This window comes from Neolamprologus multifasciatus, chromosome 5 (assembly GCF_963576455.1).
Source record: "Neolamprologus multifasciatus chromosome 5, fNeoMul1.2, whole genome shotgun sequence".
NCBI lineage: Eukaryota > Metazoa > Chordata > Actinopteri > Cichliformes > Cichlidae > Neolamprologus > Neolamprologus multifasciatus.
In genome coordinates, this window is record NC_140443.1 from 24,141,817 (window position 1) to 24,160,429 (window position 18,613).

The 18,613-nt window shown below is 41.0% G+C and overlaps 1 protein-coding gene across 8 annotated transcripts in view; it reads right to left on the reverse strand.

Annotated features, from left to right (window-relative positions):
- Nucleotides 1-3,080: 3,080 nt before the first annotated feature.
- Nucleotides 3,081-18,613, reverse strand: part of tfeb (transcription factor EB) — a 29,544-nt gene continuing 14,011 nt past the window's right edge. For 5 of the 8 annotated variants that reach the window (XM_085159834.1, XM_085159832.1, XM_085159833.1 and 2 more), the window contains 10 exons: nt 15,583-15,687; nt 14,235-14,411; nt 12,729-12,827; nt 12,423-12,611; nt 11,639-11,728; nt 8,322-8,439; nt 8,122-8,178; nt 7,546-7,621; nt 7,290-7,437; nt 3,081-7,192 (listed from right to left, as the gene is read on the reverse strand). In XM_085159834.1, coding sequence (XP_085015960.1) covers nt 6,620-7,192; nt 7,290-7,437; nt 7,546-7,621; nt 8,122-8,178; nt 8,322-8,439; nt 11,639-11,728; nt 12,423-12,611; nt 12,729-12,827; nt 14,235-14,411; nt 15,583-15,612 — 1,557 coding nt within the window. In that variant the 5' untranslated portion in view covers nt 15,613-15,687 and the 3' untranslated portion in view covers nt 3,081-6,619. Of the gene's footprint in view, nt 7,193-7,289; nt 7,438-7,545; nt 7,622-8,121; nt 8,179-8,321; nt 8,440-11,638; nt 11,729-12,422; nt 12,612-12,728; nt 12,828-14,234; nt 15,538-15,582; nt 15,688-18,613 lie in introns of those variants that run through there. The other 3 variants (XM_085159835.1, XM_085159828.1, XM_085159827.1) reach the window with 3 other exon arrangements.

An 18,613-nucleotide genomic window follows, 5' to 3' on the forward strand; every position in this document is an offset into this window, starting at 1 on the left:
CTCTCCAGCCAATTTGAGCCCCTTTTTCTTTCAGGAATAGAGGCACGAGGGGTTGAGAGGAGTCAGTGGAGAGTATTAAATATGTAGAGGAAGATGGACAAAGGAGCGGCAGAATAAAGAGGGGCAGGAGAAGAGGGAATGAAGAAGGACAGGGAGGTGCGCGACAATAGTTTTAAGACCTAGTTAGTTAGAGACAGTGTGCGAGGAAGGAGCGTTGGTTTTAGCCTGTTTGATGATTTGAAGGAGCTTGGGTCTAACCTTACAGAGGGGAAGAACTTTTTTTAGGGGTGGGTGGGGAGAAATACGTGGACATCAGCACTTCAGAGATGCCCCAAAACTTTAGGGCAAACTTTGGTGCTGATGAATTATGAATCTAAAGGAAAAGGGGGCGGAATCAATGTTGTGTCATTGTGCCATCTTCATTAGAGGCTTTTTGATAGTGGGCCATCAGAGCCTACAGGACTATTCATGCCTACAAAGGCTATAAAAAGTGTCTCCAATTTCCATCCATAGCAGTAAAAGCCAGTAGTTTTGGGGTGAGTTGCAGCCTGCCTGTCAAAAGGAGAATGTGCGGTGAGTGGCCCGGGCAGGAAAGATCATAAAGAAGGCTGTGATTGAGGGTATCTTAATGGAGGAGGATGGATCAATAAGTAATATCAGCAGGTTTTAATTCCAGGCAACACACATAAACCTTTACCAACTTCGCAATGTCACTCGGTGTTCATAAAAGTTTTTTTTTCCTCTCCACATCGCCTCGGACAAAAAGAGATAAATCCATCAAAAAGTCGCCTCAGTTTTATCGTCCCCCCTCCCTCCACTCTCCTCCCACTCCCTTTTCCCACCACCCCTCCCCCTCATCTCCATTTTGATGTCTGTCTATTAGCAGAGGGTGAGGCCTTTTCTGCTCTCCCATCCAGGGGCTAAATTAGCTCAATCAGCCCCCTTTCACCCCTCTTCCGCGGGCTTCAAGCTGAGTGACACACTGCTCCCCAGGGATGTAGGTGGGACTAACACACACACACACACACACACACACACACACACACACACACACACACCAAGTCAGCAGCTAGAAGATGAAGAAGACTATGGAGGGAGGGGGCTGCATGTAGGGGCAGAAGTTGGGGTGAGGATGAGGGAGGATAAATGAGAGGATTGGTTGGAGGAGAGAATGATGCTTCATTCTGTCCCAGTCCAACAGAGGTTTCTACCCTGAGCTCTGGGTGGAGATCTTTGTCCACTGCTTGTTGAACATGCTGCTTTTTCTTCTTCTTCAAGAAGGATAAGGTGATCCCTTAGGTGCAATGCCTTAACCCATTCAAAATGGTCGATCCATCAGTAAAAGAAGTAATGAGTATTTTCTCAAAGTGCCTCCTTTCGTTCGCCCACCCACGAGCATACTATGCCAGGGCCAGACTCTGCATTTCCATGCCAGCATCTCTTAAATTGCACCTTCGTGTTTGATTTGTCTCGACCCTTTCCCTTGCTCCCACTCGCTAAACAGCCACCCAAGTATCAGTGGAAGTGCAAGGCAGGCGTTTCTGCAGCAGTAATAGCAGTGCGTGTATGTGTTTTGTGGGGGAGACGGGCGAAAAGGTGGTGATCTGAGTGAGCCATAAGATCTACTCTTTGCAGCTCTACAGGGATTTATTAGACCGGGAAGTACATTAGCATCATAAAGACCCAGGAGAATGGGCCTGTGGATGGGCTGCAGACACTATCGCCACACTTTAACATGCTCTGCGGCATAAGCGGGTGTGTGTGCGTGCGTGTGTGTATATATGTGTGTGTGTGTGGATAAGGGATAAGATTACTCTGAATTAACTTAAGAAAAGGCTGTTAAACGGTTTATGGATCATCCTGAAGCAGCTCTGAACTAATACATCAGGAGATGACGGAATGAGCAGTAGAAGAGGAGAATTGTTTTTTTAAAAAGGAGGCAGGTAAGAGACAACAATAAATGTAATTATCAGACCCTTTATACTTTCTTGCTAAAGATGTTTGCTGGGATAGTTGCAATGCAGTTCTTTCATTTAATACACATTTTGGATTTCCCTTTAAAGGGGCCAAAATATCCAATCAGTATCCTTAACAGTTGCTGCTGTTCTTTTGAAAAGAGAAAAATAATTCTGCTTGGTATTTGTGAAGAAGCAACATTTTTGATTAGTTATTCAAGTAGCACTTAAAAAGGTTAATTGCACGGCAGCCCAGTCCTTTCTGTGACCGCTGTGACAGCGTTACAGGAGAGCAGAGTTGAAGGAGACTCCTGGATTGTGGTCTGGGGGTGGGTAGGTGGGGGTGGTACTGTAGACCTCTGGTGCTCCCTGGTGGACACATGATGAAATTTGCTTCTCTAATTAGCCTCCGATGGTCACACACAAATAAAAACGAGGCACAGACAGTTGAATTTATGCACATAAAACTATAATTCACTTGTAGTCATTGTCTTACATTGGTATTGGTCAGTAGGTTACATAACCATGCTTCAATGACACTGTACCAACAAATATCCATTTTTTCTCAGTCAGCTGTGTCTTTGTTTTTTGGCCAAAATTCAGCAGGGATACAAAGTCTACATATATTTCCTCCCCCATTTACCATGTCAATTTCAAATATTTTTTGTAAGATGATATAAAAATACTGCTTTGAATGATTTTAATAAATAACCCAGTGACAGAGTATACAAACAAAATTTCTCCTCCTGCCCACTGACAAATCCACAATGTGTGAATACGCCATATATTCATTTCAAAATAACTGCTAAATACAATATGCTACTGACTTTGCTAAAGGCTGAAGTCCATTATCAGTGGATTTGCATTGCATGCTTCAAGTTTCCACCTTACTCAAAAGTTGCACATAGAATATTTCTAATGGCACACGCAAGCATCAAATTTAGAGACACTTTCATTCGTCACAGTGAAGGCAAAACCTGTGGTGTCTGTTTTGGAATGAAGGGGTATTTTAATTTTTATCTAAAATAAGGGCTGTGTAGAAATATTTTTTGTGAGTAACACTCACACACATTTCTCATGTCAGAAAAAACGAAAGGAAAATAAAACTTTCAGCCAGTGTATGGGTTCTAAAATATTTTTTTATAACGTTATTAAATTCATAACCACCTTCCCCCTTTGTTCTGCAGAGCGCCCTCTAGTGGAAAAATAAAGGGAGTCTGAGAAGCTCTAGTTGGATGACTGAACAACAACAGTCAAACTGTAGCTGACGGGAAAAGGCTCGACCCCGGATGATGACAAAAAGTGGTACAACGTCAAGAGAGTCACAAATCCTTGGCCTAGTTTAACTGAAGTCAATCAGTTTCCAGTCTCCATGGAAACCAAAGACAGAAAATCAGGAGGCAGGTAGGGCAAAAAAATAAACTATAAAAACGATGTTCTTCAGTCTGACAAGAACTACTGGTAAGCCTTTACATTCATCAAATGAGCAACTTGATTTCAGTCCAATGATAAAAATCACCCTTCATCTATGTCTGGATCCAAATTTCAAAGTGAAAAGAGAGATAACTAAAATCCCAATCATACAAAAATGGCATCAGAAATATACACAATCTCTTTTAAAATCAGCTGAAATCTTGAAGTTTATAAATGGTTCCCCAACTCCAGTTAAAACATTGTTTAAATGCCTGTACAGTACACCTCCTGAATATGGCTCTGAGAAGAAAGGGTTGTTTCGGAATAAAATTGAAATAGAACTAAAATATCAAATACAAATAAAATACATTTAAATGGCATAAAACATCTGAAGTAAATCTTATTCCATATTTCTTCCATGTACAAAGTAAAAACAATAATGTCATTTTTTTCAGTGCTTTGGGAAATACAATAAACAAACTAAATAATAAAGAAAACAGACACTTCTTTTAATCAAAAACAAATCCCCTTGAAAGTATGTTCACTAAATAGATTTCTGTTCTGATCATAAACTATATCAATCAAAGGTAAGCCCTAAGTCTACCACAGCAGAGATACGACACAGGTTGAGCACAACCTGCTCCAGTCGTCACTTTGACAGCTGGAGCAATGAATCACCATTGGGTGACAGTTTGAACAGCAGACCTGAGCTTTACCTCTGCAGCTGGCAGCTTCATGTGAATCTCGAGGCAAGAGAGTGAAGCAGTGGTCTCTTCTGAAAAACAGCCTCACTCCACTTTGTGTTCATTTACAGTTACCTCCAGGCATATGTGGACAGTGGCACATTTTTCACAATCTTGCCTCTGCGAGTCACAACAAATGATTCGAAGAAAAGACGCTATCACAGTGCAGACTCTAAACAGAAATATTGCATCAGCTGGTGAGGAATTACAGCCATTTCACACAGTCATTTCTTCATTGTATAAGCAGGTAAAAAGTCTTGGAGATGATTTCAACTGTGGCATTTGCATTTGGAATTTGTTGCTCAAAAAGTCAAACGGATCGGCCTTAGGCTACAAAAACGAAACAAACCTTGAGAGAGGCAGTGGAAGCTCGGTACATTCTGATAAAAAAAAAAGAGAGAGAAGAATGCACCGGGGAAGTTTGGCAAAAAAAAGCAGATGATGAACAGTTTTGAAAGAAAATACAGGAAGAATCCCTGCTTTAGTCCACGAGTTCAAGACTTAAGGCAGTCATTGCCTGCAAAGGAACCTCAACAAGATATTAAAGAACTGAATTTACAGTTACATCAATTTGCCTCCCTGAAAATAGGGGTCAGTGTATAAAAAAAAAAGGCAGTAATTTCTTGAAGGTAAATGCAATATTTTTGTTCAACCCCTCAAAATAAAGTTGACAATCTGCACCTTAACCCCTTATAACTGTAACTTGAATATGTTTTGGTACACAGCTAAAAATAATAAAAATCACGTCAGTGTCCAAAAAACCAAAATGAAACAAAAAAAATGGACACACCTGCCTGTGAGTACTGTAATACCCAAGTGATCGTTTGTGTTGAAAGTGTGCATGTCTGTGAAGTGAGTGTGACCGCAAATACATGCAAGTGTGTTCTAATGTCATAAAGACAAGCTTACGGCTGCTGACAGACAGAACTAACACTTCTAGTTCCTTCAGACATGCACTCTGTTCCATTAATTTGACAGGTCCTTAACATTTTGGCTTCATGTCTGAATGAATACACAGGTTTGCTTTGGGTGACGCTTGGATGAAACAGCGTGGAACATGAATAAATTACCAATGCCTGAATGACCGGAATGGCGACACCAACAGACAAACGAAGCCAGCAATTTTGCATATCCTGTGTCTGAAACTATTAAACTATTTAAACATGTCAATTCTTTCTTTCATCTCGCCCTATATATAAACCTTAAAAGGTCACTTAGTGGGAGGAAATCACTGTATCTCCTGTGCTTACAAGGTCACACTGATGCAGAAGCAACTCCTAAAGCATTTACAGGTATAGATGAATGTGATACAGAGTCAAAGCTGAAGACCTCCGACCCATAAACACGTGCCTTTGAAGAGGAGCAGCAAAAGGAAAAAGGCACAAACAGACAGGGGTTACAGCCCTGACATATTTCAGGTTAACATCCACTTCTATTTAAAAGCCTGCTTGTGTATTCTGTTACAGTACCTGAGTGTTTTGACACCTCACAGAAATGGATGGCCCTCAGATTTTTGATGGCCATCCAGTGTGTTTTCTCTACCCCCACTCCAAAGTCAACTGACTTTACAGTGTTGAGTAAAGATTGTGACAGTGCTGGAGGTGCTAAAAAAATAAAGGTGGGCAACGCTACATGACTGCCTGTGCATGCATTTTTTCAGAAGACGACAATTTCAGCTCAACAAGTAAATATAAAGGCCTTTGCTAAAAGCTGAATTATCCAACTTTTGCAGCAAACTTCAGGGGTTTTTTTTGGCAATATTGCCCAAGATATGGATACATATAGACACTTGAGCAGGCTAACACAAAGTTTTGTCCAACACCAAACGGCTAAAACCTGAGGCCAACTAACAGCCTGAGGAAGGGAACAATGTGACTGGACTGCATCCCCTCAAGATAAATTATGCATGCAGGGCCATGAAGCCATTTCCATTTTGTTCTCTATCGTTCATTCAATCGTTTATGATTACTAAAAGGAGCTGATGTTAAGGGCAAATAACTTGTCCTCTTCGTGTGCGATGATGCACTTGGTTTGTTCTTGTATCTGATAACGGCAGTCTAATTAACTGGGTGTTTTTTGTCCCTTGTGCAATTATGATTCAGGGCCACCTTTATGGAAACAAGGCCAATCGTGCCATATAACTCCTGACCTGGCAGTGCTGGTTCACACCTTGTAAATGCTCAGTGTGTTGGGCAAAGTTTTAAGCTGCTCAGTTAAACTCACATGCACTTATGTGTGTAGGTGTATGTGTGCGTGTCTGTTTATGCGCTCGTGAATGTTTGTGATGAATGTGTACTGTTTCTAATGACACCGAGGGGAAGTTAAATGTACCACAAAGGAGTGTCACTGGTGTTTCCTGAAACTGTGTGATATAAATGATGTCATGTCTGGGGCTGATTCATTTCTGTGTGTGTAATGTACGCATTTTGTGTTTTGCAAACGTGATATTTATGTTTACTACAATCTATGCGAAACCTCGTGTGTTTGACTGAGCGAATGCATGCTTGTCTACATTATGTCTCCGTCCTCTATGCTGAAGCTGGATCTGCGGCTGGAGTCGACAGATGCTTCAGGGGACATCGCTGAGAGCAGTGGGTCTCCACCCATAGGGGACAAAGGCTCGTCCATCATAAGGAAACCTAGGTCGCCTCTCCTCGCCTGGACGTCAAGTCCACCCAGGTCACCCAGCCCAGACATGCCATCTGAAAACCCTGATAACCCATCACACAAGTCCAGCGACTGGGCAAAGTCAAAGTGCTGGGAGCTGCCCACAGCTGGGTACTGAATGGGAGGCTGAGGCTGGAGATGCTGTGGGAGTGGTGGCAGCTGCCTGGGTTCGGGCTGGGCCTGGCCCTGAGGGTGGAAGTGTGTGTGGGAGAGGAACTGGTGCTGCTGGGCCTGGGGATGAGCCTGGTTATGGGGTAGATGCTGGGGCTGGTGATGTGCTTGTGCCTGGGGGTGAGAATGGTTCTCCTCTAGGCTGGTCTCTTGTTTTATATAAGAACCCATAATGTCACCCGTGTTCAGGCCAGAGGGAGAGTTGCTGGGCAGGCCATGCAGACGAGCCTGCATCTCCAACTCCTTTAGACAGTTGGGAAAGAACAACAGCAATTTTATTACTATTAATATTATTATTCATTTTCTATGATTCTGGACATGTGCTCTACAAATGTGTTACCTGGATGCGCAGCAACAGCTGCTTGTTGGCCATCTCCATCCTTTTGAAGTTGTTCTCTACTTCTCTTGTCCTCTGTGCATCCTTTTGCATACGTTTGATGTACTCTACAGATGCCCGCAATATAGTGCCTTTGTTCCAGCGCACATCACTAAGCAAACAGGGGAGCAGACAGGCAATTTTCACTTGTAAGTTCATGTCAGTAACTACTCAACATCTGTATTTACTTTAAAAACATGGTGCACTAAGAGAAACTCACAGGTCATTGGTTTTGGGGATCATGGTGCCCAGCTCTTTAATGCGATCATTAATGTTGAATCTCCTTCTCCTTTCAACTATTGCAGAAGAATGATAAGACCAATGGAAATTAGCACAAAGGAGAAAACACACTGATTCACCTGCACAGTGATATTATCTTCAAAGGCATTAAAATAAGGAACAGGAAATTGTACAGATGCTACTTTTTAAGTATGTATAGTATAGATCAGCACATACTGGAAATATACAAAAAGTGTAAAGAGAAGCAAACATTTAAGCACACACACACACACACACACACACACACACACGCACGCACGCACGCACAGTCACAGGCAATTACACCTAAGTGCAAGGACAGCAGAAATTACCAGGTTAACCATCCACCCAGTAGTTGGACTATGTCAGCTAAATCAGCACATGGGCCGTATAACACTGTTTCTGCATCGGAAAGATTATGCTTTGTGTGCATGTATGTGCTACGTGCAAATTCTTCGAAGGCCTGCACATTATCAGTGTGAGAAAATAAAAAGGGAAAAAGGATTTAGGGAAATAGCATTCTGAGGGAAAGACTTACTCAGATTGTGGTTGTCTTTTTTCTGTCTCTCCTTGGCCAGCGCACGGGCTTCTGCGTCTTTGCAATAACAAAAAGTGATTAACTAATGGCTGAGAAAGCGCCACGTCTCAGAAAAGACAGCTTATCAAGAGTGCCAATAAACGCACGCTACGTTTTCACTGATCAACAGAATCTGCATCACTTAATAACATCTTTCGCACCTGAGAGTTCTCGCTTGATGGTCAGATTGGCAGGACAGGAGTTGCTGGTCATAGCAATGGCTGGACCCTTCATGCCAGGACCTGCATACACATCTAGGTGACTGCTTGAAAGAGGGAGCTGCAAAGGAAACACACGACACACACACACATGGATTTAGAAAATGCATAGTATCTTACAAATACTTTGCAAAGTAAAAATAGAAGATGAGCAAAGGTTTCAATTTTCTGAATTAAAAAAAACTAAGTAAACCTAACATCTCAGTAAGTACCTTTATAAAGTTACTGTTCATGTTTATTGTGATGTAAAGAGCAGATAGCAGCAGATAATGCAGTAATATCACACCTGAGAACAGCCAAGTACACAAATGATTGACTATCACCTCATCTATCTTATCTGTCTTTATGGCTCATTTCTCTCCTCTGCTTTCACCAGCTCCTGAACTCACACTCATGCAGTGGTCTCCACACTCTTGCACTTTAGACATTGTATAACAATGGTGATTTAGTTTGCTATGGACTTCTAAAAAGACATGATTTCCTTTTAATTGTACAATCTAGTTAGCGTGATGAACTTTTTATGCCTTGTAAGCAACCGTGTCGTACTCCCTGAAGCAAGGGCAAATATGACGCTGCTAATGAGGCCTGAAAGATAAAGAACTCAAAGGATGAGATAGCTTAATCTGCTGGCTACTGTCTGAGCTGTGAGATCAAACACATTCACACACTAATATAAACGCAAACCTATGTATTTAAGTTAGATTTTTTTGCTACAATTCTCACAAAAGATCTAAAGAATATATGAAATGTAAAACTTTAACTTAAATGATAACATTATCATGAGACCGAACTGAAGTTTACCCACACTGTTAAATACCAAAGACTTTTAATTTGTAGGATCTCAAGCATTAACCATTTTCTAGAGGTAACATTTTTTTAAAATTTCTACATCATATTAAGAAGAAGACAGAAGCCCATTTGAAACCTTGTCACAATTACAAATCTGGGGCTGACTGAGTTATTGAATCAAAAACACACAACTCTAATAAGCCCAAATTCCCTGCCTCGTCCCTCTGCAGCGACCACATTCTGACTGGGAACACCACCTTCATTCTCCACTCCAGTAAAGGCCCATTTAATTCAATTTGAAGACTAAATTCTACTTGAACTCAGTATGGCTCAGTGGAGCAATGCACAAGTCAAACTGTTCACTTGAGCCTGGCATTCAGGGGTGTTCCAGACTTTTGCTAAACTTTGAGATTCCAAGAATTCCATGGAGTTTGCTGCTTTAATCCCCATCAGGATTAGTAGGTGACTTCCACGCACACTGTTCTGACAGCTGGGCGTAAAGCTGGATTTTTTTGTTTTTATTTTTTTAACATTTTGATTTTCACTGAGTTTCTGCCTGTGGTAGTTTATTTTGCTGGCTTCTCACTTAATCAATCTAAACCTGATCAGCACGGTTCACCTTATCAGTGTGATATGTAAACCCATTTAGAGTGATTTAAGCAATTAAACATCATGCAGGATTCTCACAGTTAACTCAGACACTGCACGCAGATGGTCAGATGTATGTGTACAGAATTAATTACTAACAGCTTAACTGTTTCACAGAAGAGAAGGAAAAAGACAGTATCGGCTGCTTGTATCAGTGTTTGACATGAGTATCAGATAAAGCAACAGGAGACTTTGTAGGTTTCCCTGTCTACCTGCTGCAGGAGCAGGGAAAAAGTTGGACAACTACACAATATGTCTGAGAATGCAGAAGCTAAGTCCCACCAACCTTTATCTTTGAGTGATCTTAAATTAGCTTAAATGTGCAAAAGTTTTGATTCATGTCCAGCAGAAAACAGCCATCACATGCTAACAAACACGCACGCACACACACACAAAACCACGCCACCACCCCTGCTATTCCTCTTTTTGATAATCAGGCACTCAAGGCTGGGACTTAAGAGTCACTGTGGTTCAAATAACTCATTCAGACAAAGAAAAGAATCCGACAACTCCCAACCAAAACTCAAAGAATTATAAACAAGAGTACTTCATTGTCTTACCAGTTGAATCTGTTCTCCTTCAATAACTTCCACAATTGCATACGTCTTACTCATCTCCTTCATCCTCTAACTCCTTCTCCTACAGTGCCAAGGTGATCCCTTCTTGCCTGTAAAGGCACAAGCAGCACATGCAGCTCTGAATGGCACTGCCGCTCCTGTGCTGCCAGAATGACCTCGGCAGCTCCGCTCCTTTCTTTCTTCTACCTCTGCTCCCAACCAAACAGGAGTGAACTTTCCCCTAACTGGACTTTCAGCCTGTTTTCCCCTTACACAAATTGCCCTCGCCCCCCTTTCCCTCCTCCTTTCTATTCCCCCCCTTCTCCTCCCCCCCCCCCCTTCCAAATGTCTTGTAAACAAGTTGAACTCTAACTGCTGCCAGTTTAATTGTTAATTTTCTGAGTTTGCTCCCTCAAACACAAAGTGCTGTACAGTCTTCCAACTGGTATGTCCGCCCTACAGTTTCTAATTATGCCCAACATCATTCAGGGCCAGAATGTTTTGCGACCAAGTCAATTAAACATTTTTAGTGTATGAGAATATACAGAATCAAATCTAGAGAAAACTCTACTTAGAAACACTAATGTTACAGTGACCACAAAGCAATACCCGATAACATTAAGAATAACTAAGAACATTAACAACTGCCATAAAGAGAGCCATTTTTCACACACAAGAACAATGATTATAGGAAGCACTTAAAAGTCTAATGACTTTTAAGTGCTAATGACCTGGCATATCCAGCTCTGTGACTCATGTAGTACAGACAGAGCCGGGATTGAAGTGGTCGCAGGTTTCAGAGAACATCATACTAAATTAAAACACTTGGGAATTCCCTATTCTATTTTAAGGTGATGCATTCAAGCTATAGAATCATGTGGTAATACAGAGAACAAATATATGTGACGCTTGGTTTCAATTTTCAGAATAACACGACGCAGTAATGTTTTCAGTGCAAAAGTCTATTTTAAAAGTAATTCTGACTGCTGCAGAGCGGCCAAACTTCTTTTGCTGCACCATTTCATAGATACGTCACTTGTTTGTTTTTGTTACCACAATACCACTGTAATGTCACAGCATAAAATCAGCAGAGACAAATTTGCCTGTAAAGGTTTTGTGGCCTTTACAGTCAATGATCCATTTAAACCCTGAGTTTAAATATGCAAAGAGTCCCTTAAAACAAACTGCGTGCGCTTACACAATGTGTAAATAAAATCATACGTTTGGATGCAATGTAGCTTAGTTATATGTATTGTTCCTACTTACTGTGTTTGACATTTGGACAGCATCAGTGAAACTTTGAAAATACTCATCATTGGACTGCATACTGATGATGTTATCAATGACCTCATCCATCTGGGGGGAAAAAAGAAGTGTTAATTATGTTTTTGTGACCTGTTTTTATCTAATGTTAAGAGAGGGAAGCAAACCAAAACCACCATTTGAATGCTTAGAAAACACTAAACTAAAAACAAAATGCTGTCACTCCTCCTAAATTGATTAAAGCCTCAGAAACTTGATTGTAACCTCCCCGGACATGCATGTTACACTACTTATCTATCTAAAAGGATTAGAGAGAGACAGAAGAGAGGTGGTTATGCTAAAAGCACACAGCAGGTCAAAGTCTTACAGGTTCAAAGGGCCATCCATTCTGCTGCTTCCCTGTCACTTTTTAAGCTGTAATTACTGGTGCAAGGCCATTATGGAGCATTTAAATCCCACTGATTACCATTCTCAGTTATTGCCAGTTAGTCAACACATTCATCCATGTCCCTACTGTGTGCACAACACATTAACATCAGCACAGTCACAAAATGCTCCTCTAACCCTTCAAAAGACCAATTAAATCATTATGGTGCTTTCATAAAATGTGGAGATGATGTTACATTGGGGGTAATAGTCAACCCTCATAATTTTATATACGAGTGTAATTAAGTCATATTTTAGGGATATTTGTTCAGTCTGGATCCTGTAAATGGTACTTTATGACCTGCCCAGGAATGAATGTTTATGGGTTTATGCTTATGCTACTGTCGGCCCACACATCTACCTCTTTCTCGTGGCTGGAACCAATGTTGAGCATGGCCATCGGGCTGTTGGGGGCACTGTTGCCAGACATAAGCTGCTCGGTGCGCATGTGTGGGGACTGGAGAGGTGGGGGTGCAGATGCTGAACCCCCTGCAGGTCCCATGTTTGTGGGAGGCGAGGGTGGTATTAGCCCCGCTACTGCATTGACCGCCTAAGAACACACAGAGAAAGAGAGTGTTACAGCATTAGTGAACAGAGATCTGACATACTATAGGCAGATGTATTTCAATACTACATGGACGGACTGAAGAAAATGAAAAACGTATACCTGTTTGGTAGCGTAGGTGGTTGACAGGTATTCTTTCACTTGCTGTCTTCGAGACTGACGGATGTGGTAGTCTGTAGGATTTTCAAGGTGAGTCTGTACCTATAGTAGGGACAAACAAGATGCAATCAACTCTTTTTCTATTATTAATTCAGCTGGATACTCAAAGTATCATTTTTGGGTACTTCTTTCTATTTTGTCACAACATATGTGGCAACAAAAAGCAAGACTAACAACAAGTTCGCTTATTTCAGTTACCACACAGGGATATTATAGAAACATACATTTAATGTACAATATAAGCTTATTACCTTCCAATAATATTTAAAAAGTTAACACAGAATATGCGATTCAGACCTCATTATCTCAGTTATGGCACTAGGACATAGTATGTTTAAGTCAGTGGTAAAGCCTACAGGAGTAAAGCCTCACTGAATCCTCTGATGTGGCTACACAGAGCATTGAACTGGCCTCATTCCTTCAGATCAAAGAATAAAGGAGAGAGCAAGCTTGCTCGCCATTACTACAAAGAAAGACTTGACTCCTCAGCCCCCCCTCAGCTCTCTGTTATATAACCATGGTAGGGTTATATTAAATGAACTGTGAACTTTTCAGTCAATAGATATTTGTACTGTGTTTACCTTGTAAATACCTGGTCCAACAACAGTTCTTTACATGTATGCATTTACATGTATGGTTCAGAGGGAGTGATAGAGAAGCTTACCTTATCTACAGAAAGAACAATGACAACTTTAAACTCTGTGGTGATTTCATAAACACCATTCCCCTCTCCCACATAGGCACGCATGTGCACGGAGTAAACTGTCAATGCAGCAAGTTGGAGCATTCAATATGAGTTACACAATGTATGAATTCTCACTGCAAAATGCACAATGTCATATAATGGAGTATTCCACAAACCCATAAACTCGCAAACACACATTATGTAAGATAACAACGCACACAACAAGCATCTCCGGAATTGGGCAAAATGTCACTTCGGCTTTATCTCTCCCTGACTGACTCAGGCTATCTATCGCTCCTGTCTGCCCTATCGCACAACGTGTCAAACCACTCTTATCTCCCCTTTGTGTCTTCCTACCTGCTTGGCGCGCCTCTGCATTGTTCTCTTTTCGTTTTTTTTTTAAACCCGACTTTTGCCTGTGTGTCAGTGCTGCTTGTTTGGGAGGCCACAATGCTCAGTGAAGACCTGACCACCTCCAGCTGCATGCTCCTGCCATTGCTTTATTGCTATAACATGTAATTAGATAAATAGAGGCATATTTTTCAAACACTCGACCAACATGTTTTCTTTATTTTACAGTCCCATAAATCCGTTTAGTGCTTTCTCTTGGCATGTTTGCATGTGGACTGGGAGCCGCAGACATTTTACTACACTCTGTTTGAGCATAATGTGCAGCGGTCCTGTCAAAAAGAAGCTGTGTGGGGAGTAAATCCAGCAAAACATATCTATCACAATAAGCCATTTCCATCTTAAGAATATCTGACCTTCAGAACCTCCATGGGGACCTGCATGCTTTGGTAATGTTGTGGAGTGCTAATGGCTGGGGTGGGTGCAGGTGGCCCAGCCATGTGGTTCTGCATGTACTGCAGGGCTGCATTCTGCTGCTGCTGTAGCTGCTGCCGCTCACGCTGCTCCTCCTGCTGCAGCTGGTCTCGCATCAGCTGGAAACAAACATGCACACGCACATTAGCGTTTATCCTCCACCCAGAAAGACAGTGTAACCAACACCAGCTTGTATCTGTTATTAAAATGAAACCGGCAACATTTTTGGAAGGTTGCTGACCAGAATTGCCTGTGATAGAAACAAATGGAGCATATGTCATGCTTCAATAATTACAACAAATTTGATTTTCTTTTTTTTTTGTTTTGTTTAAGGGCATCTTTATTTTTTACTGACACACTTCATAAAGGTTTTCTGAGCTATAATTGAATTTAAGGGGAGGGCATTTTTCCAGGTGGAATTTTCCCAAAAATAGTAGTCAGCAATCAGACTTTAAAATATGCACATAAAATAAATATTTTTATGTTAGAAAGAGGGGATTTGTGAGTGTCATGCTGCTACCGGTAGGTAACATAACAACAACAGTGTGCTGCAGTGACTCCAACTATGCTCGTGACTATTGTTTGACTATCAAATGTACATGTGCAAAGTGTCCGAAAGGGACACGGTGAGGACTTGTGAAAACTGTAAGATTTGTATGTAAAAGTTTATAATCAGCAGTGTATTTTAAAATTTACTTTACTTTAAAAGCTTCAATGTCCATTAAAATGCAACAACAACAGCTCTGACCCGCCTTTTAGTATATTTTAGTGTATATAGCACCACTTGTACATAGTACCAATAATTCTTGTATAATATTTTATTGATTCTGCATTTTTAGTAGCTTTGGCTTTTTCACATATTTTTTAAATGTATTTTTACTTATTTAATTTTTTTCTATTTCTCTTGTTTTCTAATGTACCTCTAATTCATTGTTTTTCTTTCTGACCCTTGTGCTGCTGCAACAAGGCATTTACACCACTGTGGGATTAATAGCGTCTATTTATATCCATCTATGTAAAAATGATGACATAGTTAAAAGAAAAAACAAGAATTTGTTTTTTTCCTTTTATTTTTTGGCTCAGTGTTATACTTTACATGACAGTGAAAATCAGGCCCTAATGAAACCTAGATAGGTAGACACGCCCATCTATCAATCAAAATGCTATGAGACATTTAAAAGGATAAAAATGTTTCAAATTCATTGCACAACATTACAAAAATAAAGTGATATAAATAGCCAGCAAAACTCCCGCATGTTGTTTACTGAACGGTGGAAGGTTATGTTGTACCTGCATCCGCAAGCCAATGCGTGAGGCCATGGCTGAGGGGCGGGGGGGCAGGGGAGGGCGAGCTGACGTTAATGCACCACAGTCCAGCCCGAGAGGTAGTGGAAGCTGTAAAAGAGACAACGGGGGGGGGATGAAAAAACTGTAGTGACATAGAAAGAAGCTAGAAATGATCTGATTAACATAAAATGTAACCTCGCTATTACAGATCATTTGCAAAGAACTACACTATGGAAACACATCTAACCTCTGAAGAAAAGCCAAATTAAACTAATTTTTTTATGTTTAATGGGAACATTGGTGGTAAGAAGGGAGGTGTGAGACAAGAGGAGTTGTGTGCAATACTTTTGTGTGTACAGACCTGTGGCTTTGTGATGTTACAATTTTTTTGGCTTTGTTTATTTAACAGTGAAGCAGATTCTCAACTTTAGTTTAAGCATTCATTCCTTGTTTAAAATAACAAACAAAAGTCTTACCTTAGTTTGTCTTATTTATGCTAGTATATATATGCAATTGTTTGACGATAACAAGATTGTCCAAACCTTTACTAACTATTGATAAACAGCTATTTAAACTTATAAAAGAAGTCCAGAACCAAGTTGATTAAATCCTCTGTTCAGTTAAGTTAAATCAAGGTAGTAGTCACACCAACGCAATATCTCATTTATAACATTCAAAAAAATAAATAATCCAGATTTCTGTGTTCCCACTGAATCAACTGTACTAAATCCAATTTCTAAAAGATGTTTAAATACAGGGTAAATACTCATAAAAACTGTTTACCAAGTTGACACAGCATTCGCTGATTCACAGTCTCTGATCAGGCCTCAAGTAGGCAAAGCTGGATCAGTGAACAATCTGACACATCACCAGAATCAGCCAAGCCTCTCAAATCTATTCATCTAACCATCCATTCATTGTCTGCCTGTTGTGCAACGTTTTCAAAGAAATAAAAAATAAACAACCCCCCAAAAACATACATCTCATGACTGTTCCCAAATTGAAATGTCACTTAAAAATCCACCTTTCATGCTGTATCTTTTGAATCAAAATTCCTCAACTACAATGACCTTTTGACTTTCACACCTAATGTGCATCAATCACATAACATTAGCAGCTAATGCAAAAACAAGGATCACTTACACACTCCTGGTGTCACCCTGACTTGACCCTTTTAGTTTTGTTATGATGAAAAAAAAGACAGGAAATAATATTTTTTTTCTCCCCCACACAGTGGATGATTTCCAGTCATAGAAGTCATGTCAAAGTCATGTGGTCTTGTTGTTCTTAAGTGATCATGTGAGCAAAAAGATGAGGGGAACACCCGTCACCCCTTTCAACATCTGCTTTTTTTCTCTCACATACACAAAGTTAACATAGATTGGGGAGTTCCTGGGCTAATAGTTCCCCTTCTGCAGTGACTTGCGTTTAGCCCCTGCGTGACTAAGCTTCTCTGGCCCTTATAAAGGTGTGATGAAATCAGTGCTAGATCTCAGTGTCTAGTCAAATATCTTGTGCTTGCGGTGATGTGGGATGGAATAGCACAGCATCAGTCAGAATGTGATTGCTCCATTCTCTGTATATGCTCATAAAGAGAGAAAGACAGAGCGAGAGAGAGAGAAAAGCTCATTGTGCATGAGGTACAATAAGAAGGGCAGCTCCTATTGAGAAGGACTGAAGCCGCCTGTTGTCCACAGTGTACATTTCAGCAACCGAGGGGGCACACACTGCCTGCTTTGTGCCCATTAGATGGCCCACATGAAAAACACACACCCATGCAGAGATACACATTCAAACACATACAGTTTCCAAAACACACTTGTGCCAGAACTTGGACTTTAGGGCAGGCCAACCGGCAGATCTTAAAGGACAGCTTGCTTTAATCTGCAAGATTTAAAGGTGTTGATGCAGTCTTCCTGCAGCGACAGTAATAAATGTCTTCAAGGTGTGTACTTGTGCACAACAAGGGCTAGTTGCACAGGGGTATGTTGTCGTTGACCATAAAAGCTCTTTGCAGACACAAGCTTTACTTATAAAAACAGATTCGATTTGACTTTAACCTAATGGTCTACTTTCTAGAGAAACCAGGCTATGTGGCACAAATAATGGCCCAAAGACCCCGATGCACGAGTGAAAGGATTCCAAATCTACCTTGTTTGTAAAGCTGCTGACAGTGGCAGATGCATTTGCTGCAATGTTTACATTTCACTTCCTCCATTTTTATCAAAGTATGTATCATACATCTACCCACTGTAACAAAGCCATGATCCATGACCTACATGTCCTGTAAATGTTGCACACTTATTTTCATCATATAGGATGTCACTTCCTAATATCATATGGTGACACACTGCTACCAGGCAGCGTGATCCCCCACACGGGCCTTCCCATTGCCTGACATCAACTGGGGGCATTTGTGACGCAGTAGAAGCACAGAGCAGCTATTGTGTGTCCGACGCTGTAATGTCACAACCCCTTCACTTCAAACACTGACAGCCAGTAGTAGGATGCAGAGCGGAGGAAGCCCGGGTCAGAGGGCAACACTGCCACGTTAGTCACACAAATATATCTCAACCAAAGTCCAGCTTCCATGTCTAAACTAGCGTAAGCATGTGTTACTGCAGTACTTTGTGTGAATTAAAACATTTTCAGATCAGGTCAAAGTAAAGTCATGTTGCCTCCTCACATCTGTGAGGAGGAAACATGGCTAGGTAATGACAGCTAACCAAGATATCCAAGACGTGTGTAATATATTCAAATTAGAGTGTGATGACAGCTTTTCTTCCAGGCAGAAGCATAGCAGGTACACACAGAAGTACACACTAATGTGGGGGCAGTGTGGGGCTATAGCACCTGTGCTCGGAGACAGCGTGTTAATTTGTGGAGTGTTTATTTTTAGAAGTGGCTGTGCAAAGCCAAGAAGGGCCTTTTTGGCAACCAGCAGTTATATGTGGGGTGTGTACATACACACACACTATGCATGCATGGTGCACATGTATGTTGTCAAACCTGCATATAAATAACAGCATGTAAA